At 53.0% G+C, this 21,505-nt stretch overlaps 1 protein-coding gene across 2 annotated transcripts in view; it reads right to left on the minus strand.

Moving 5' to 3' along the window:
* The window catches only part of PRKCZ (protein kinase C zeta), an 82,909-nt gene that overhangs the window by 55,938 nt on the left and 5,466 nt on the right, over nt 1-21,505 (minus strand). The window contains exons 3-4 of one of the 2 annotated variants that reach the window (XM_066270665.1): nt 21,347-21,436; nt 19,532-19,582 (exon numbers count right to left, since the gene is read on the minus strand). In XM_066270665.1, coding sequence (XP_066126762.1) covers nt 19,532-19,582; nt 21,347-21,436 — 141 coding nt within the window. Of the gene's footprint in view, nt 1-4,532; nt 4,657-19,531; nt 19,583-21,346; nt 21,437-21,505 lie in introns of those variants that run through there. The other variant, XM_066270666.1, reaches the window with a different exon arrangement.

Raw genomic sequence — 21,505 nt, forward strand, 5'->3', positions numbered from 1 at the left:
CACCTCTAAGGAGAAGACCCCTGTCCTCCCCCCAAGCAGTGAATGAGGGCTCATCCTGGGGGGATACCCAGAACCTCCCCAGGAATGTGGACCAGCCACCACGGGGGCTCCCAGGGACAGGCTCAGTTGGGACTGACCATGACATCCACCAGCTTTCCGGTGCCCACATGTCAACGTGGACAGATGACTCAGGGTCACCAGGGCTGAAGAAAGCCTCCTAGGCCAGAACCAACCGAGAAGAGGAAGCTTGTTGGTAACAGCTGCGTAAGGACCAAAGAAAACATTAGAGGAAGACCTGACTGTTCCATCAGGTTTCCTGGTGTGTGTCTGCGCCTGAGCCCTGGCAGTGTAGTGGTAGACGCCAGCATGTCACCCGCTTAGTCCTCCCTCATCCATGAGGGCCAGTCTATTCACAGGGAAGACCGTACTGTGAACACCAGGTCCCGGGCTGGCAAGTGGCAGAGCAGGGTCCCAACCCAGCCACGGGGACGAGAAGAGCTCCCCCATGCACAAGCTATAGGATTCGGGAAAATCACTCGACCTCTCTGTGCCCCAGGTGCCAATCTTGTTACAGAATGGAGACAACAGTATGCACACACACCTCATGGGACACTGATAGGGTTACACACATTCACACAAGTGAAGGCTTAGAGCTGTAAATGTGCTCAACAACTAATACAATTACTTTATAGTTCAGGGCCTCACCATAATTAATAACCTCAAATAAAAGGTGTGATCTTCCCTCTTTGGAACAGGAGCCGGATTCTGTTTTAAAAAGGAACCTTGAGGGCACAGAGAGAACTCTCAGAAATTAAAAATAAAAATAACCACCTTAGTAGACAGTTTGGACAAAAAAAATTGAAGATACCTCCTAGAAAATAAAATGGATAAAATGGGAAATAGGAAAATCAGATGCCAATCTGAGAGTCCCAGACCAACTGAATGAATGAAGCCTTGCGCCCAAACATGGGTCCCAGCTCCAGAGGCTACACCGCCCACAGCAAGGTGCAACATCCTCAAACTCGAAAACATGGAAGACCCAAGGATCTAAAAACTCTCAGGAAAAGAAAAGCCACAAAAATCAAAACATCTTCCGACGTATCCATCTGACTGGAAGCTGAGGGAAGATCATTTCTCATCTGGGGCTCCATTCCCAGATCAACAACCATTACACCTGTGGCTGGGCCAAAAGCATATTCAGACTGGGGCTCAGAAAATGTACCCCTTTCTCAGCCATCCTGGGGCTGTCTTAACCGGAGACTAAGCCGGAAAAGGGGCGCAGGAGCCAGGGATGGAGGGCATGCAGGAGAGCTGCGGGGGACCTGGAGGACAGCACAGGGGGGCTGGGTCACCAGGAGGGAGGTGTCGTGGGCATTGAGGGGGCTGCCCACCCACTAGAAAGATTACAGGCAAGTCTGAAATATGACTTTTAGAAAACGCTAAGAAAGAAATCCATGACGGCACAAACTCTCAGCGATTAAACAAGAAAAGGTGACTTGACCCTGTGGCGGGGGGGGGGGGGGGGGGAGGGCAGAGAAAGGGCTAGCTGAGCGCACTCATTCCAGAGACGAGGACCAAGTAACGCCCCCAACAGAAACATCTGGAAACAGCAGCATACATGTGTCATTCGGAAATCTGGAAATAAATGCCGAGAACCTGCTATGACCAGAAGTGAGCCTCCCCCCCGCCCCCTGCAGGTGTGAAGGGGGAAGCGGGCAGGGACACCTGTTCTCTTAAACCGCAGGGAACTATTCAACACCTTAAAAGACAAATGTACCAAACTCAAAACTGCATTCAAATATTAAAATAACGTACAATGCAAACTCCGCACATGAGCACATCACAATAATAACATAGTTTCCCAATCAGGACGGCAGCCCAGCCTGTCCACCATCTCACAACCACATCTGACTTTCAACAGTCCCATTTCACAGATGAAAAAAGAGGCGAGTGGCCAAGGCCCTTCGGGGCCACAGCCCAGGGCAGTGGGCAGACGCTGACCATCTGCTCTCCTGCGAGGCCTTCCCCATGCACACATGGGAAGGGTCCATTCAGCCGCAGATCAAAGCTTTTGAAACTTCCCACAGAAGAGACGTTACAAAAAGCAAACTTTAGGCCTGACCAGGCAGTAGCGCAGTGGATAGAGCATTGGACTGGGATGCGGAGGACCCAGGTTTGAGACCCCAAGGTTGCCAGCTTGAGCACGGGCTCATCTGGTGTGAGTAAAAAGCTCACCAGCTTGAACCCAAGGTCGCTGACTCAAGCAAGGGGTTATTTGGTCTGCTGTAGCCCCACGGTCAAGGCACATATGAAAGCAATCAATGAACAACTAAGGTGTTGCAACAAAAAACTGATGATTGATGCTTCTCATCTCTTTCCGTTCCTGTCTGTCCCTATCTATCCCTCTCTCTGACTCTCTCTCTGTCTCTGAAATAAATAAATAAAATTAAAAAAAAAAAGCAAACTTCAGGAAGATCAGATCCATTCAAACCACCAGAGGTACAATCTGGGTCCCCTCCACCCACCCACCCTCTGGCATCATTGAGCACAACCTCTCACTCACCCAGTAAAGAAATAAGGAATGAAATGAAGTGGACCTGGCCTCCCTGTCGGTCAGACCCCAGTGACAGCACCTCTGACACGAGTACCAAGATGGGACTTGTTTTTAGCATGGCATTCCTGCGCCTCCAGGCTCTGAACATCCCTGTGGGGAAACAGTCAACCAGCCAGCCCCCCAGGTCGGCTGCCCGGATGGGCTGGAATGGGGCCGGGTCAGCCTGGAAGCCTCAGAGATATGAAAGCGGAGAGAAGCCAGTCATGAATGAAGTGCCCTAACTCAACTAGGCTGATCCTAAAAATAAGTCGCCACGTCCAAATACAGCAGGGTGCTGCTGTAAACTCATCACCAAAAATTATGCTGGGTGAGCAACTGGTTCAGGTGGACTATTCTGGACAAAGTGCCACCCCTTCCATAAAACAGGAAACACTAAGGAAGACCTACCTCATCTGGGCCTAAGGGCGGGGGGGGGGTGGTGGTGGCAGGAAGAGCATGTGCAAAGGCCCAGCAGTGGCGAGGACTAAGCAGATGACTCAGACTTGCTGGCCAGGTCCCTCACACATCTCTCCCCATGAAGAACAAAAAGGAGAAAGGAGACACTCTTTCCTTTGATGTAAACACCAGAGACATCAGACCTGGGAAGGTTTCTCCTCAATGGGCCGGGTACAGCCCTAGCTCTGGAGAGAAGGCATTCAGAGGTGTCCCGCCACCCCAGACCAGCCCCCTGCTCAGCATGTCCTTGTGCTAAGTCAGCAAAGGAGACAACTACTGCCCAAGTCCTCAGAACTGAGCAAAGGTCAGGGCCTGACCCTCACCACTGCCTACCTGTGACTGGGGAATGGTCCTCCCGATGGTTAGGCCTCCCTGGGCTCTGCTCCGTCTGGGTGACCAATCGCCCAGCAGGCAAGATGCTGCCTCTCCTCTACCACATTACAGGAAGTTCACGAGAAGGGGAGTCTCCACTGGGCCACAAACAGTCCTGATGGAGTCCCCACCAGGTTGACAATGGATGGCAGGGTGGCCAAGGGTGGCATCCACTGGTGTGCCCAGTCAGGTCTAACCAGGTTTCTCAGCCACTCTGTGTGCCTGACTGATGAAGAGATGACCTAACACATGCGGAGGCAGCCCAGAGGCCCTGGGGGGCCATCTGGAAGGTTAGCCCGAGCTCAGAGTTGGGCAAACAGCACACACGACTCCTTATGTAACTGCCAGCAGCTCTAAACTTTGTGAAGGTGCCTGGTTGGCTAGTTGGTTGGTTGGTGGCTGACACCTGAGACAGGACTATGGTGAACCCACAGATTTGACCAGGACACAGGCACAGGTGACAGGCAGCCAGAGCCTCATCTGCCACCATCAACACAGAATGGGACCGTTTCTTTGGGGTGCAGGAAGTGCTTCTCCAACCTGTCCCCTGTTCACAGTTCTGATGTGACTCAGCTGAAGCCCCGCTCTGGGTCCCCCTGGGCAGCATATCTGTGCTCTGAGGGTTCCATCAGCTGCGCACAACCCGCGTGTGGTCCCCCGAAAGGAAGGAGGCCGAGATGTCCCAGTCGTCCCAAGGAAACCATGACACAGCTAATCTCTGCACACTGGCACACATGCATGTGAGCCACCACCCGCTCCCCTTCCCGATGGCCCCATGACACAGCCTACATTTCATGATTCAAGGATCCAAAACAAGCAAGCTGCAGAGCTGGCCCCTCTGCTGCTGGGGGTGGGGAGCGCCCTGCTCCTGGGGCACCCCTGTACCCGCGGCACCCCGGCCCTCCCAGCACCCGGCACTGTGCACACAAGGGGACCCACTGCCCCAGCCCAACCGCCTGGCCCCTGCCAAACCGGGGGGGGGGGGGTGCCTGCTGCTGTATATATATACATTTTTTTTTCTTTTACAGAAACACCTTGCAAAATGGATGTCTGAAAAACACCCACACCCCACCTCCCCGCTCACGATGCAGCCCTGTGCGGCTCAGTCTACCTCCAACCATCTCAGAGCGGAGAAGCGGGCGCCACACTCATCGCCGCCGAGGAGGACCCTGCGAGCCAGCCAGCGCACGTCAACACTGGCCGTGCTGTTGTCGTCAATGCAAACCGGAGCCAGGACCGGCTAGGGTGGTGGGAATGGGAGCCACAGGCAGACAGGCTGGGCCGGGCCAAGGAGCAGGTGCCGCCTCACCCTGCTCCACGCTGCCACCCGCTGGGACTGGCCACCAGGAGCTGGGCAGCTCCCAGCTCCGCAGGGCAAGGAGCCAGCCAGGAGCCAGCCACGCACATGCCCCCTGACCTTCCCCCCCCACACACAGAGAGCAGGGACGCCACCCGGGCCCCCGTGGGGCTCAGATGTAGATGCGCTTATTCCCTGAGCCACGGCTGTGCTGACAGGCCTCCGCACAGACCCCTGCATCAGCCGCCTCTCTTGCCGGGCTCATCCGTCACCCTCAGAAACGGGGGCCTCCCCACTCTCCCCCGCACGCCGCCTGGCACTGCCGCGTCTGTGCTGGGAACATCTGTGCAGCTGGGAGGCCAGTCGCAGCTTTGACCGCGAGCATACGGCCTGCACGGTGGGGCCGCAGGGGCAGCGATGCGCAGTACTCACCCGTCCTCCGCCTCCTCCTCCCCGGCACAGGCGCCTTTATGTTCTACAAGGCGGTGGGCGTGAAGGCAGGCATTTTCCTGCCCTTTCAAGCGCCGGGGCTGACCCTTGTCCCCTCGACCCCACAACAGGCAGGTGGGCTCCCAAGCTGGGGCAGTTATTTAAAGGCAGGCTGGCCGGCCATCCCCCGCCTCTCCCATCCCTGCCTCCTCATGTCTCCAGGCCCGGGTGGTACCCGGCTCCCCTGGGAAGCTGGAGCCGGCAGCTGAGGCACCAGCTAAAACACGGCCTGGATATCAAAGGAGCTGACGTCACATGAAAACAACCATCTCTGCATTGAGACGGTCCTGGGAGTGGGCAGCGCCAACAGGAGGCAGCTCAGCCTCAGGGAGCTACCAATGCAGTGTCCGCGGGGGACAGGGAGCTCAGCTGGCTGGGACCCTCTGGCCAGGATACAGGGACAACCGCGGCCACTCAAGTGCAAGTGACCTCCAACCTGCATCCACAGAGGCTGAGAACAGACTCATCATGAACGCTCAAGGGGTCTGAGGCGGGTACCATGGCCCAGGGGACGAGGGGAGGAGAGGAGGAACCATGGGTGTGGTCAAAAGTTGGCCAAACACTGGGTCAGGTGGCCTTTTGAGGTTGTTGCTGCTCTGTGGGGTGGTGGGCACAGGGAAGGGCACCAAGGAGGTCGCCCCACACGAGGAGGTGAAGATGGGGTGACACACCCGCCAGTCTAAGGTGAGAGGGGCCCCATGACGCTTCACAGGGCTCTCACTTCACCTGTGTCGTGCCTAGACGTGGCCAGAGCAGACCCCCAGCTGCAGTGGACAACTTGACCCTCCTACTCTGACGCTGTGTCCCCCCCAAACCTTGGCTCAAGACCCCAGGCGGCACCAGAGCCCAAGCCATGTCTCCCCAGATCCAAAACACACACAGGAAAGCCTGGGTAGCTCCACCAACCTCCCTGCAACCACTCGAATAGGTGCTAGCCCTGCGTGGCCAGGCTCAACCCTGGGGGCATGGGAAATGACTGGCCGCTTCCCACCCCCACCCTCTTATAGACCCCTGCTGCCATTGGGGGGCAGAGGTCCAGGATGAGCTCCCCCTAGCTGAGACTCCCACTCCCCTCAGTGTGGAGCAGGCATCAGGCTGACGAATATGGACCATTCGTGGTCACAGAACAGACTCTGGCCTGGGTGCAGACTCAGGCTCGCCGTGTGGCCTGCGGTCACTTTGGAGCGTCCCTCATCAGGCAGCTGGACTTTCACAAACGTGGTACTGTAAACACAACACTCAGAGGCTCCCACTAAGGGAGGGGATGGTCCCTAAACCTCCTTTATGGGAAACGCAGTCAACAGGGCTCCCCAGTCAGTGGCCTGAGGCTGGCAGTTGTAGTGCTAATCGGCTGAATAAGAATAAAATAGTAACATTTCAAGACTTGTGGAAATCACCTGAAATCCAGATTTTGGTGTTGGTAACCTGCTCGTTGTGGACACTCCCCATTCAGTGGCAGCCAAGTAGCTACGCCAGGGACTGAACAGCCCACGGAGCCCAAACATTTACTCCCCAGGCCAAGAGAAAAGCTTGGCGACCACCCCAACTAAGGCTGTAAAACCATCAGGTAAGAGGAGCTCCAGGTCTACATGGGGCTTCCTCAGGAAATGCAGAAGTAGCAAGCCCAGTGTGAATAGGCGTCCATAACAGGTTTCACACCACCACGACCGACCTCTTGCCCACTGGTTTTCTGATGCAGGTCTGCTGGAAATTTCATGCCGGTCCACGAAAGAGTTGAAGCACTGGCTAATCAGCAGTTGAAAACCACTGTTTTAGCCCATTGCCCCCAATCCAGCCAAAACACACAGTTTTGCAGAATGCGAGAACACTCAGGCTGAACTGGCAGATGGCTAATTCTATCGGAAGCCTCTCGTAGGTAGAAAACTAGCTTTTCCAGTTTGTTGCAAATAATTTGAGACAAAGCTGAATGAAACCGGGTTTTTAATAAAACAATAGACGTCCCTATAAATGCCAGGGAACTGGAAGCATTAAGTTACTCTGGGAGGATTCGTGGTTACCCACCTACTATGCCTGGAGGATGTTCCACCTGGCCTTGGCCCCCAGGGCCCAGACCATCAGCTTGACCAGCCGCTATCCTGAGCCCTCCACCCCCCAGCTTGGCTTACTCTTCTTGTTCCCAAAGACGGTGGGCCTGAACACACCTGATGGGGGCACCGTGCTTCCCACTTGCTCAACCAGCTGGGGTGTGGGTGGGGCTGGTGACAAGCTGGTCTTACTGAGCCCTTAGCAAGTTCCTGAAGCTCTTGTAAACTCTGTTAACACTGACACAGCCCATGAGGTAGCTATTACTATAGCCCACTTTTACAGAGGGGGAAATTGAAGCACAGGGAGTCATGCCCACCTGCCCAGAGCTGCACAGGGCTCACCAGCAAACCGGAGTCTGAACTCAGCAGCACAGCGGTGTCCAACTGACTGGTACACACACCTACCACCTTCCATGGTCTCATAGACACACACATCCCTGGTGCTGCCGTGGCTGCAAGGAGCCAATACCTGGCTTCCCCGTGAGGGTTGTGACCACCGGAAAAATGTGACCCTGGCCAAGGCTGTCCCCCCCCCCCTGCTCTGCTCTGGGCTGTTGTCCAGCATGTGTCCAGAGAACGCATGAGGTTTCAGAGCCAGAGAACGGGCAGGACAGCAGCCCCAGGCCCTAAGGGTGGGGCGTGAGCAAGACAAAGGTGGCAGGTGGACAGGGGCTCTGGGGATCCTACTATAGCCCAATGTGAGCCCCTTGTCCTCCCACAACCCCTGGAGGGAGCCCCTTCCTCTCCAACCTGCTGTGACAACCCAAGGCTGTCCCTGACCAACCCCAACCCAACTCTCACTTCAGGGTCATGGCTCCTCCAAGCTTCTAAACATCCATGCCCAGGTGAGCCCAGCCTCCACTCCCTCCCCTACAGAACACAGGTCAGTCCACGTTTTGTCACCACTATGCACAGACACCTGCCTAGACCTTCTCAGGCTATGAAACTCTCTCCCCAAACTCAGAGTCAAGGATTTGGGGTCTGGCTTCTGGGGCAGAGCAGGGACAGCTGTGACCTCCCACCCAACCCCCTAGCAGCAGTGACTGCCCCCAAGGCCTGGGCTCCTGAGAGGTGAGGAAGCCCCACCCACAGGCACAGGGACACAGCTACCATCAAAGGCAGTGGTCCAGTGGTCCAGTCTTCCGCTGGGCAAGCCCAGACTGAGGCTGGACAGGGTCCCACTTCTCAAAGTCCTGACTCAAAAGCAATCTCCCCTCAAACCCTGACAGACCTGCCCTGGGACCTGGCATCAGCCCCAGAACCCACCTCCAGGACCACCTGGTGACAAGAAGGGGCCACTGGAGTGTGGAGGGCGCTGCCTGCTCTTCGGGACATGGGATGCCCCTCCCCAGGAGGAGGCTGGAGCGGGGCCCAGTCCACAGCCTGCCTGTCCCCTGGCCAGTGCAGGGACCCTCTGTCACTCAGTCTGTGGACAGGCTGGGACCAACGACATAAAGCACACGGAGCTGCCATACCAGGTTCTGATGACCTTGTGGGATACCACCAGCTTTTAGGGGGAGTCAGTTGCCACAGAAGTCCCAGATCTGTGTCCTCTCTGTACCAAGGACTAGAGGCCCAGCTGAGTCAGGACCACTCAGCTCTGCCCCTGCAATCTCAGTGTGAACACCCCAACCCTCTTTCCAGCCCCTCCCAGGAGGTCACCAGAGTCTCCACCACAGACCACAGGGAGGCCACGGGCCTGACCTGGGTAGGGAAACGGCTGACAGGACTCCTCTGTCCCTTAGGTGCACCTACCCAGCCACATGCTGCCCAGGCCCGTGGCCACCCACCAATGGCCCCTGAGCAGTCTCTGGCCTGAAAGAGGGACAGCTTCTGGTTCCTGCACATCCACATCCAACCCCATGTGGCAGGCCCTGCCACCTAGCAAGCCTCCTGCTCCTCCTCCTCCTCCAGGAAGACACCCAGGAAGAGGGGCTGACATCAGAAGCCCCAGCCCTTAGTGCCTGGAGTGGTGGCCACTCACCTGCCGAGACAGCCCTGGTGACAGAAGAACTTTAATGCACCAACTGTCCTTTACAATATACCGAATAGCACTCAGGGGGGAGGTCTGATCCTCAATATTTTTACAAACACTATTCTATTTCCAACCCAATTATTTCTACTTTATAAGTAAGGAAAGACCATCACTAAACAGTTATTCACTAAAGGTTGATGGAAGTGTCATTCCTGTCGGCAGGACCATGACCACCGTCTGACACTAACCCAGCTTCCAGACAGACAGACAGACAGACACACACACACACACACACACACGTGGCAGCCACACCGTCCCTAGGGAGAGCCCCTTTCCTCCCAGGCCATCCCACTGGGGACTCACTCCATTTTTCAGTTACCCCTGCCCCACAGTCCCCTAAGCTGGAGGCTTGGCAGGTTTCCAGGAAGGGCCCTATGGAGGGGGAGCCGGGAGGAGTGGCTGCCCCCAGCATAACTGTAGCCGATGGAGGTTTGGTCACTGGGATATGAAGGACAAGCAGCTGTCAGAGGGGCAGACAAGGCACTGGGCAAGAAGCAGGCAGCAGTATCCTTGAGAAAAAGTGCTTGACTGGATCAGTTCCCCTTGTGGGGGGTCCACGGTGGGTAAAGGTGTCAGCTACACATAACTGTGGGGCCTGAGAACAAGGGAAGACCTACAGAGGGGCCACCAGACCCACCAGCTGGGCTACAAGCTGGCCCAGGGTTTGTTCCTGACCACCAGCACTGGCCACAGCCCCAATTTCACAGCCCCGGCCCCTAAAATTCTCAGGCAGCCCCATGTCGGAGGGGGCCTGCCCCGCAAGCCAGGCCTAGGGTAAACTCACCACCCACTGTGTGACCCAGGGCCCTTCCCTCTCAGAGCTCCACACAGGACCCCACCCCAGACACAGCTCTGGGAAAGCCCCAGGCCCCATAAACCCACAACAGCCTGAACCACAAAGCATCACACAAGAGGGCCAGGAAGACCCTGTGCAGAGAGCATTTCCCAGGAACAGACCCACTCACAGAGTTAAGCCAACAGCTCCCCCCCACCAACCCAACATAAGGAGACTGCTGGGCAACCAGTCCTGGATAGTGGCCCCCAAAGACATGCCCATGTCCTGACCCCAATACCTTGCAGATATGCCTTCATTTGGAAAAAGGTCTTTGCAGGTATGATTAAGTTAAGGGCCTCAAGGTCATCCTAGATTCCCAGGTGGCCCTAAATCCAATGACTGATGTCCCTGCAGGAGAGGAGACTCACAGACCCAGAGCACAGGTGCCATGTGAAAAAGAAGGCAGAGACCAGAGTGAAGCCTCTGCAAGCCACGGGTGCCCTCTGCCACAGAAGGCGGAGAAGGTAAGACACACTCTTCTGCTGAGCCTCCAGAGGGAGCGGAGCCTCCAGGCTCAGAGGTGAATGTCAGTCTTTCTGGCACCGGGAGGAAGGAAAACAGCATAGGTCAGAGCAGAGACAAGCAAAGATAGAGACCAGAAAACCATGGAGAGAATCAATGAAAAGCTCACAAAACTGACAAACCTGAGTGAGATGGACTAAGAGAAAAAAAAAGATGAATTAATAAATCAGTGGCCCTGGCCAGTTGGCTCAGTGGTAGAGCATCAGCCTGGCGTGCAGGAGTCCTGGGTTCGATTACCGGCCAGGGCACACAAGAGAAGTGTCCATCTGCTTCTCCACCCCTCCCCCTCTCCTTCTTCTCTGTCTCTCTCTTCCCCTCCCGCAGCCAAGGCTTCATTGGAGCAAAGTTGGCCCGGGCACTGAGGATGGCTCCATAGCCTCTGCCTCAGGCGCTAGAATAGCTCTGGTTGCAATAGAGCGACGTCCCAGATGGGCAGAGCATCTTCCCCTGGTGGGCGTGCTGGGTGGATCCCGGTCCGGCGCATGTGGGAGTCTGTCTGACTGCCTCCCCATTTCCAACTTCAGAAAAATACAAACAAAAATACAAAAAAAAAAAGATGAATTAATAAATCAGAAAGGAAACCAGGAACGTTACTACTGATTCTACACAAGTAAAATGGATAATGAGAGAGAACTGTGAACAACTCTATGCCAACCATCTGCATAACCTAGATAAAATGAATAAATTCCTAGAAACACAAAATCTACAAGACCAGACCACAAAGAAATGGAGAACCCACGCAGGCCTGCAAGTGATAAGGAGAGTGAATCAGAAATCAAAGTCGCGCCTGACCAGGCTGTGGCGCAGTGGATAGAGCGTCGGACTGGGATGCGGAAGACCCAGGTTCGAGACCTCAAGGTAGCCAGCTTGAGCGCGGTCTCATCTGGTTTGAGCAAAAGCTCACCAGCTTCAACCCAAGGTTGCTGGCTCGAGCAAGGGGTTACTCCTCAGTCCGCTGAAGACCCGGGGTCAAGGCACATATGAGAAAGCAATCAATGAACAACTAAGGTGTTGCAACGAACAACTGAAAACTAATGATTGATGCTTCTCATCTCTCTGTTCCTGTCTGTCTATCTCTCTCTCTGTCTCTGTAAAAAAAAAAAATCAAAGTCGCCTGGCCAGGCAGTGGCACAATGGATAGTGTCGAATTTGGATGTTGAGGACCGGGTTGAAACTCTGAGGTTGCTGGCTTGAGTGCGGGTTCACCTAGCTTGAGCACAGGGGTCGCTGACTTGAGCGTGGGATCATAGACATGACCCCAAAGTTGCCGGCTTGAGTAAGGGGTCACTGGCTCAGCTGGAGCCCCCCAGTCAAGGCACATACGAAAAAGCAATCAATGAACAAGTAAAGTGCTACAATGAAGAATTGATTCTTCTCATCTCTCTCTCTTCCTGTCTGTCCTTCTGGCTCAAAAAAAGGAAAAAAAAAATAAAGAAAAGAAAGTCTTCCCACAAAGAAAAGTCCTGGACTGGACACCTTCACTAATGAATTCTACCCAACATTGGAAGAACTAGTACAAACCCTTCTCCAACTTTTCCAGAAACTGAAGAGAGAACACTTTCCCTAACTCACTCTTAGAGGCCAGCATTCTCCAGACACCAAAGACTGGCAAAAACACCGCAAGAGAAAACTACAGACCAACATCCCTCACAAAAACCGACACAAAAAAACCTCAACAAACAGCAGCCAGCAGCACAACTAAAAGGATGATACACAATAACCAAGCAGGATTTATTCCTAAAAGGGTGATCCCACATATGAGTAACAAATGTAACATTCCACTTCCGCAGAGCAAAGGAAAATAAAACAACACACTATGGTTTCAACCCACAGAGAAAAGAAATCTAACAAAGCTGAAAATCCTTTCATGATAAAAACACTCAACAAACTAGAAACAAAAGGTGGCATGTGCCCCCCCCCCCCATATTACCAAATAATTAACTCAATTCTGACATTGTACAACTGGAGATCATCACATCATATTCCACACTTTAAGGGCTCAGTCCTACAAGGCTGCCCCCCCCCCCCACACACACACACCCTGGCCAATGTCAGGTACCAGTCTAGACTGTCACCTGTGCTTCTGAGCCACTAGCTACAGGTCAAAGATTCCCAAGACTCCCCCAGCACCCAGCACCCCCCCCGCAAGGTTCCATTCATTTGCTAGAATGGCTCCCAGAACTCAGAGAGACATTCTGCTCATAGGATCACAGTCTATTATGAAAGGAAATACCTCTGGACCAGCTGGTTAGAAGAGATACAAAGGACCAGGAGTGGGGAAAGGGCGCAGGGTGTCCCCATCTCCACATCTCCGGTGCTCACCAACACAGAAGGACTGATTAAACACACTGCAGATGGATTCAACTTCCAGCCCCTCTCCTGTCCTCTGAGGTGGGGGGTTTGACTGAAAGTTCCAACCTTCTAATCACCAGGTCTTTGTGGTGACCAACCCTTCCCTTGAGGCTTCCCAGGGGCCCTGCCCCAAGTCACCTTATCTAGTGAGGCTCAAAAGGGAATCCTAGCGAATGACAAAAGAGAACTCCTATCACCCAGGAAATTCCAAGGGCATTAGGAAGGAGCATTGAGTCAGGAAGTAGAGACACAGACCACATGTGTTTCTTATTGTACCACAGAAGGAAAGTACTTCAACACAATAAAAGCTACATATGAAAAATCCTGAGCGAACATACCAAGGATGAAAGACTTCAGCTTTTCCTCTGAGATGAGGAACAAGAGAAGGACGCTTATCCTGACCACGTCTAGCCGACACAGCACTGGGAATCCTAGTCAAAGCAATTAGGCAAGAAAAAGAAATCAAAGGGATCAATCCAGATTGGAAAAAATAAATAAAGTTATCTCTGTTCACAAACGACACAGAAAACTCTAATGATTTCACAGAAAAGTTATTAGAACTCATAAACAAATTCAGCAAGATAGCAGGACACAAAGTCAACAAAAATCAGTTGCATTTCTATAAACTAGCAATGAACCCAAAAAGGAAATGAAATGGTTCTACCTATCATACCATCAAACCTGACAAGTGGTGGAGCAGCAGTTAAGAGTGTCACAACCCAGAATGCTGGGGTCACCAGCTCGAGCCCAGGGTCACCAGTTTGATCCCAAGGTCACCAGTTCAATCACCAAGTCAAAGCACATATGAGAAGCCATCAATGCACAGCTAAGTGGAGCAACAAGTTGATGTGTTTGTTTTTTTTTTTGAAATAAAAAAAAATTTTTTTTAATTAATTTTAATGGAGTGACATCAATAAATCAGGGTACATATATTCAAAGAAAACATGTCCAGGTTATCTTGTCATTCAATTATGCTGCATACCCAGCACCCAAAGTCAGATTGTCCTCCGTCACCTTCTATCTAGTTTTCTTTGTGCCCCTCCCCCTTCCCCTTTCCTTCCTTCCCCCCCCCCTTAAGGTTGGTTTCTTATCTCTCTCCCCCCCTTCCTCTCTCTGTCTAAAGTCAGTAATTTTAAAAAATCTTCTACAAAGCTATAGTGATAAAAATCAGTGTGGTGCTGACATACAGAAAAGACATAGAGGCCAGTAGGACAGAAGAGAGAACCCAGAATAAACCCTCACATCTGTGGTAAAGTGATTTCCAACAAGGGTGCCAAGACCATCAGTGTTTTTTCAATAAAAGGGAGCTGAGAGAACTGGATGTCCACACACTAAAGAATGAAGGTGGACCCCTACCTCATACCACATATAAAAATTAACTCAACAGCCTGGCCTGTGGTGGCACAGTGGATGGAGTATCGACCTGGAACCCTGAGGTCACCGGTTTGAAACCCTGGGCTTGCCCGATCAAGACACATAAGGCACATACTATAAGCAACAAGCAAGCAGAGAACAACTAAAGTGAAGCAATTATGAGTTGATACTTTTTGCTCCTCCCTCTCTTTCTTCTCTTTCTGTAAAACCAATAAATAAAATCTTAAAAAAAGAAATGAACTTGACATGCATCAAAGACCTAAAATCAAAACCAGTGAGGCCCCAGATGGGCAGAACATTGGCCCCAGACGAGGATTGCCAGGTGGAGTCTGGTTGCGGAGCGTGTGGGAGTCTCTCCATTCCCCTCCTCTCACCTGGAAAATAAGAAATAAAACAAAACAAAAAACCAGAGACACACCACCTCATACCCATTTGGATGGTTACTATAAAAAATAAAAAAATAGCCTGACCAGGCAGTGGCGCAGTGGATAGAGCGTCGGACTGGGATGTGGAGGACCCAGGTTCGAGACCCTGAGGTCGCCAGCTTGAGCACGGGCTCATCTGGTTTGAGCAAAGCTCACCAGCTTGGACCCAAGGTCTCTGGCTCGAGCAAGGGGTCACTCGGTCTGCTGTAGCCCTGTGGTCAAGGTACATATGAGAAAGCAATCAATGAACAACTAAGGTGTCGCAACATGCAATGAAAAACTGATGATTGATGCTTCTCATCTCTCCGTTCCTGTCTGTCTGTCCCTGTCTATCCCTCTCTCTGACTCTCTCTCTGTAAAAAAATAAAAAAATAAAAATAAAAGAAAGAAATAAAAATGAAGAAAGAAAGAAGCAGAAAATAAATGCTGACGAGAATGTAGAGAAATTGGAACCCCGTGCACCACTGGTGGGCACATAAAATGGTACAGCTACTATGGAAGAAGCATGACGATTCCTCAAAAAATGAAAAATAAAATCACCATACACTCCAGCAATTCCACTTCTGGGTACATACTCAAAGACTTGAAAGCAGGGTCTCACAGAAATTCTTACACACCCACAATGACAGCAGCGTTACTCACAGCAGCGAAGAAGTGTCCACCAAGGGATGAATGGATGAACAAACAACATAGTCTGTCCATCCACACGCAGTCTTAAAAAGAAGGAAATTCCAACAGACACACGCTACAACATGGATGAACCTTGAGGATATTATGCCGAGTGAAAGAAGCCAGACACAAAAGACAAATTCAATACGATTCCACTGACACGAGAACAGTTGAATCCAGAGACAGAGAGCAGATGGTGGTGCCCGGGGCGGTGGAGGGGGTGAGAGGGAGCGAGTGTTTAAAGGGGACAGAGGTTCAGTTTTCCAAGATGAAGAGTTCAGAAGAGGATGGTGGTCATGGTTACACAACAACGTGACGGTGGTTACTATCCATGAACTGCCATCTTACAACAGTTTAGATGGTAAATTGCATGCTGTGTGTATTTTTGCAGAATCAAAGGCTGGTGGAAAAAAAGAAATGAGTTCTGACTCACTCTACAACATGGGTGAACTTCGAAAGAAATCACGCCAAGTGAAAGGAGGCAGTTAATTACAACAGACCACCCAGTGCGTGACTTGATTCATATGAAACGTCCAGATCAGGTACAGTCACATTCTCAGAGTGAAGACCAGTGGTGCTGGGTGGAGAACAGTGATGCTGACTATACGAGGCTTTCTCTCTGAACACATTAAAAAGCAAGAGAGGCCCTGGCCGGTTGGCTCAGTGGTAGAGCATCGGCCTGGCATGCGGAAGTACCGGGTTCGATTCCCAGCCAGGGCACACAGGAGAGGCGCCCATCTGCTTCTCCACCCCTCCCCCCTCTTTCCTCTCTGTCTCTCTCTTCCCCTCCCGCAGCCGAGGCTCCATTGGAGCAAAGATGGCCCGGGCGCTGGGGATGGCTCCTTGGCCTCTGCCCCAGGCGCTAGAGTGGCTCTGGTCGCAACAGAGCGACGCCCTGGAGGGGCAGAGCATCGCCCCTGGTGGGTGTGCCGGGTGGATCCTGGTTGGGAGCATGCGGGAGTCTGTCTGTCTCTCCCCGTTTCCAGCTTCAGAAAAATACAAAAAAAAAAAAAAAGCCACACCCTTCTTTGCCTGACCTGTGGTGGCGCAGTGGATAAAGTATCAACCTGGAATGCTGAGGTTGCTGGTTCAAAACCCTGGGCTTGCCTGGTCAAGGCACATACAACAAGCAACCAATGAACAACTAAAGTGGAGCAACTATGAGTGATACTCACTCCCCCCATCCCTTATCTCTGTAAAATCAATAAATAAAATCTTTTAAAAAAAAAAAAAAGCAGGAGAGGTGGGGGCTGCTCCACAACTCGAATGCACCAAACTGTTCGCTTTATTTATTTTTTTTGTATTTTTTCCAAAGTTAGAAGCGAGGAGGCAGTCAGACTTCCGCATGTGCTGGACTGGGATCCACCTGGCATGCCCACCAGAGGGCAATGTTCTGCCCATCTGGGCCGTTGCTCCGTTGCAACCAGAGCCATTCTAGCGCCTGAGGTGGAGTCCATGGAGCCATCCTCAGTGCCCGGGGCCAACTTTGCTCCAATGGAGCCTTGGCTGTGGGACAGGAAGAGAGACAGAGAGAAAGGCGAGAGGGAAGGGTGGAGAAGTAGATGGTTGCTTCTCCTGTGTGCCCTGGCCAGGAATCAAACTCGGGACCTCCACATGCTGCGCCATCACTCTACCACTGAGCCAACAGGCCAGGGCCCAAATTGTTCACTTTAAAAGTTTAAAATAGTAGCCTGACCGGTGGTGGCACAGTGAATAGAGCATCAACCTGGAATGCTGAGGTACCAGGTTCAAAACCCTGAGGTCTCCAGCTTGAGTGTGAGCTCACTGCGTGATCCCATGGGCACTGGCTTGAAGCCCAAGGTTGCTGGCTTGAGCAAGGGGTCATTGGCTCAGCTGGAACTCCCCAGTCAAGGCATGTATGAGAAAGCAATCAATGGACAACTACAAGTTGATGTTTCTCTTCTCTCTTCCTTCCTGCTTGTTCTTCCTCTCTCTCTCTCTCTTACTGGAAATAAATAAACCTGTAAAGTCTATAGAATTCATATTGACTACAATGTGTGGGAAGGTGTTTTACTGAAAATGAAGACTGGCCAGGCTGGCACAATGTGGCCCTTCCAGCTGGACTAGCCCAGGTGCCACAGTGCAACCACACCCCTGCCACATGTCCACCTCTGGCCACAGCACATCAGTCCATCCAGCTCTCCTGGCAAGGGCCTCACATGGCTCCGATATGTTTACATCCCACCCTCTGACCCCTCACACACACCCTTGGCGTTGTGCAGAGCTGCTTGAGGCCATGAAAACTGACCAAGAACTCGAGTGCTGTGGCCATTGGGTGACCAGAACAGGGTTGTCCTAACTATCTGAGATTAGCATTAAAATCAAGCCAAAAGAGTAAAATATTGCAGAGAACGCCAACCCTCAAATAGCCCAGGACCCTGGAGGGCCCATGTGAAGAGGGGTTTCTGTCCATTCCTGACTAGCAAGACGAGGCCAAGCAGACGTCAACACCCAGAGAGGGGCTCTGTGTGCCCGGGTGGGGAGGGGTACAATGCTGTCTGTTGCCCTGGTTCCCCCAGCACCTACCACCTCCGGGCACTGGAGAACATCTCCCACAAAACCTGGTGCTCCTCAAGCCTCACAGCCACCAGGTATGCAACTCAAGGACCTGCTCTGGTCCTCAAAGCAGGGCTCAGGCAAAGCTCATCACAGTCTCCAAATTCCTCCATAGTGACATGGCCATCGCCCAGGAGTCACCCCCATGTCTACCTCGGCCAGAGATCTGACTCCTCAATGTTCTGGGATCACCACGCCCCCCAGCACAGCCGAGGCCGAGCCAACCCCAAAGACTCTTCCCTACACAAGGCTGGCATGAGTGTGACACAGGACAGAGCAGCGTCTCCAGGGGAACAGCAAGGAAGGTGCCAGGGCTGCGGACAGAAGGACAGACCTGAGACGACAGGGCCAGTGCTACCAGGGCCTGGGGCTGAGCTGATGGCCAGCTCCACTGTCCGGGATGCTAGGCAGCGCGGAGATCCCGTGCCCAGGGCCACACTGGCTGCTGGAGACGTCTCTGGGCAGACAAACAAAGACAGTCTGTCACCACCATCAGAAGCCATCTAGAGGGCAAATAACAAGACCCTCCTAGAGAACACAAGCAGAGGGACAACCCCTGCCTCCCAACCACAGCCAGCCAGGCTCATGGTATTTTTTCAATGTTCAAAAAGATGCTTAAACTGTTGAGTGTGATGATGCCTTTCAGGATGCATTCCCCTTTGCATGAGACATGGGAACCCCCAAGGGAAAGCAGCCCCATGAAGGGACTAGGACTCTAAAACTCCTGTGCTGGACTCCTGCCTCCAAGGCCCCCTGATGGGTACCCCTGCAGCCAACTGGGGCTCCTGCAGGTGGAATTCCGCATCACAGTGGTGCCCACCTAGCACCACCCTTCTCTCCAGAAACCCAGTGCATACCCACCTCACGAGTCTCCTGCCTTCACCTGAATTCCTCACAGAGAAGCAACAAGACACAGCACATATGTTATCTGCTGCTCCTGGGCCGGGTGTGCACCCTGGACTAGCCTGGCTGGGTGCTGCCGGAAAGCGGCCCTCTCAGTGTGGCTTTCCAGCCTCTGAATCTCAAGCTGTAGCCCCGCCCACCCCATCTGCCACCTCTGCCTTCACTTACCAACCTCTGACATGGGTCTCTCACCTGTCACCTGCCACCCCCGTCCTGCCCAGCCAGTGTGCACCTCACTCTCCCTGTGTTCCTCGCCTGGACCTTCCCTCCTGGGGATGGTCAGGGCGTTTCTAGGACTTCTGGCACCAACTGACCAAGCTGGTACCCGCCCTGATGGCCGCACTCATTCGCCAAAACTGACACACCAAAAAAGGCAGGGACACCAGCCAGCGAAAACCCCCACAGGAGGTCCCATCATCTGCTCACTCCTGTTAGGGTCTTCATGGGGTAAATGGCCCTACATTACAGGCTATCAGGAACGCCATCTTCCCCTTGTACACAAACACGTTGAAGCCCAACCCACAGCCTGTGACAGGGGTAAATGTAAGGAATGAGTGACAGGGGTCAGAGAGAAGAGCAGTACTCACTGTCTTCTCCTGGGCAGGGCATGCCGGGCTGCTCGGGGGTGCTCGGGAAAACTGCGGGAAGAGAGAGAACATCATTAGCACCGTGCGGCTGTCCCCCAGTGCCGCTCCAGCAGAAGGCAGCAGACTAGACTGACCACGCATGTGCAGAGCCTAAGTGGCCAACGACCACCCGCTTTCGGGTGGTGCTCAGGAAGGCAAAGACTTGGGAACCTCAGGACACGTACGTCCACCCAGGACTTCCGAAGGCACAGGGATGTCAGGGGAAACATCAGAGGGGTGTCGACGGCAGAGCGCCTGAGGGGCCCTAACTTCATACGGAGAGGGAAGACCCACAGTCACTCTGAAAACCGGTGTCCGAAAGCACACTGGACTCTGTGTCTCTGCACTCAAGGAGTTCATAATGAAATGTTGTCCAACACACCCAGGACTTTCTTGGTAAATTACTAAAATATATAGAAACTTAGGCAGTATAAAAAGCCAGAAACGATCTGTTTTTAGTCTGGAAAGCAGCTTGAGAGCACCACTGCTGTGAATGCACCGGACATGTGCTCACGCCTCAATAGCGGAGTGGCCGAGGTGGGCACAGCGACAATACGGGTGGACAGTGAAATAAGTCGGTCGGAGAAAGACAAGCGCCCTACGATCTCACTCACCTATGGGATCTAAAGGACAAGATGAACCAACACGTAAAACAGGAGACAGACTCACAGATAAAGAGTAAGCCGACAGCTGTTGGGGTGTGGGGCAGGGCTGGGTGGCGGGACTGAGTGAAAAAGAGTTAACAGAAAAAACTCACAGACAGGGACACAGGCAATGGTGTGCTGATTTCTGGGGAGAGGTAAATGAGAGAAGTTGGTGGTTGGGAGAGGGGGCATACATGGTGATGGAGACTCGGCTTGGGGAGGTGAATACACAGTACACTGTCCAAAAGACACGTTGTAGAATTGTGCACCTGAACCCTGTACAAATTTGTTAACCAGTGTCACTCAAATCAATTCAATAAAAAGGGGGGGGGGAAATTTAAGAATAAATAAATCTATACCACATCTATATAAAGAGCTACAAAAACAGGATACTTTAACCAGCTATTAGACCAGCATCAGAGAAAAGGACCAGCTGACAGAAAGCAGTGACCAGCTTCATACTCTGGTCTACCACATGGCTGGTTGGCCACCACTGCTGGAGCCACTCTTTTGGGCCCCACAGACACCCTGCGGAACCCTGAAAGTGTGGGGAGCACTGTGTGAAAACTCCCAATTTAAAGACTATACTGGAACGATAACGAAATTTCAGTGTATACCCCAACTCTGAGCCTAACAGGCTGAGGACCGCTGTGAGCCTGGAAAGCCCCAGGGAGAGTCAGGTCTCCCTCCCTGAGCAGTGCTGTGGGATGGGCCCCTGCTCTGTACACTCGGCCGTGAGCCCAGACCGCAGAGTTCTGGGAGAGCTGGAGGGAGCTGAGTATGCCAGGCTTCTGAGGCCCCAGGGATGCCCGCCCTGGGACTCACAGTCAAGCCTAGGCTTCTGTGCCAGGGAGGGGACCCCTTCCTGAATCTACCAGTGAGGGCAAGTTTTGTTTGGGTTAATAATGTGTCAGAGAGGAAAAGATTGTGTTACATTCAACATCCTCAAATTCTCTGGCACCCTATGACTCTAAATTGTCATCCTCTGTGTGGCTTCTAGTCCCCCAGGGAGTGGGGGGGGGGGTCATGGGTCCCTGGGCTCCCATGTCCCCAGACCACAGAGGACAGCTATGGAGAAAGCCCTGCCACCCAACCCCTCCACTGTTGCTCCCGCCCTGCTGGGGGCACTGACCATGAATGATGAGCCCATCATCCCTGCGCTGACAGGATAGGCGGAAGGCCTCCTCCAGTTCCATCTGGGAGGACACGGTGCAGGGGTCACCTAGGCGAGCAAGACACATCATTGAGGCCCCCGCAGGCCTAAGGGCAAAGGTGTCCACACAACACACAC

Source organism: Saccopteryx bilineata, chromosome 3 (genome assembly GCF_036850765.1).
Source record: "Saccopteryx bilineata isolate mSacBil1 chromosome 3, mSacBil1_pri_phased_curated, whole genome shotgun sequence".
Classification (NCBI taxonomy): Eukaryota; Metazoa; Chordata; class Mammalia; order Chiroptera; family Emballonuridae; genus Saccopteryx; species Saccopteryx bilineata.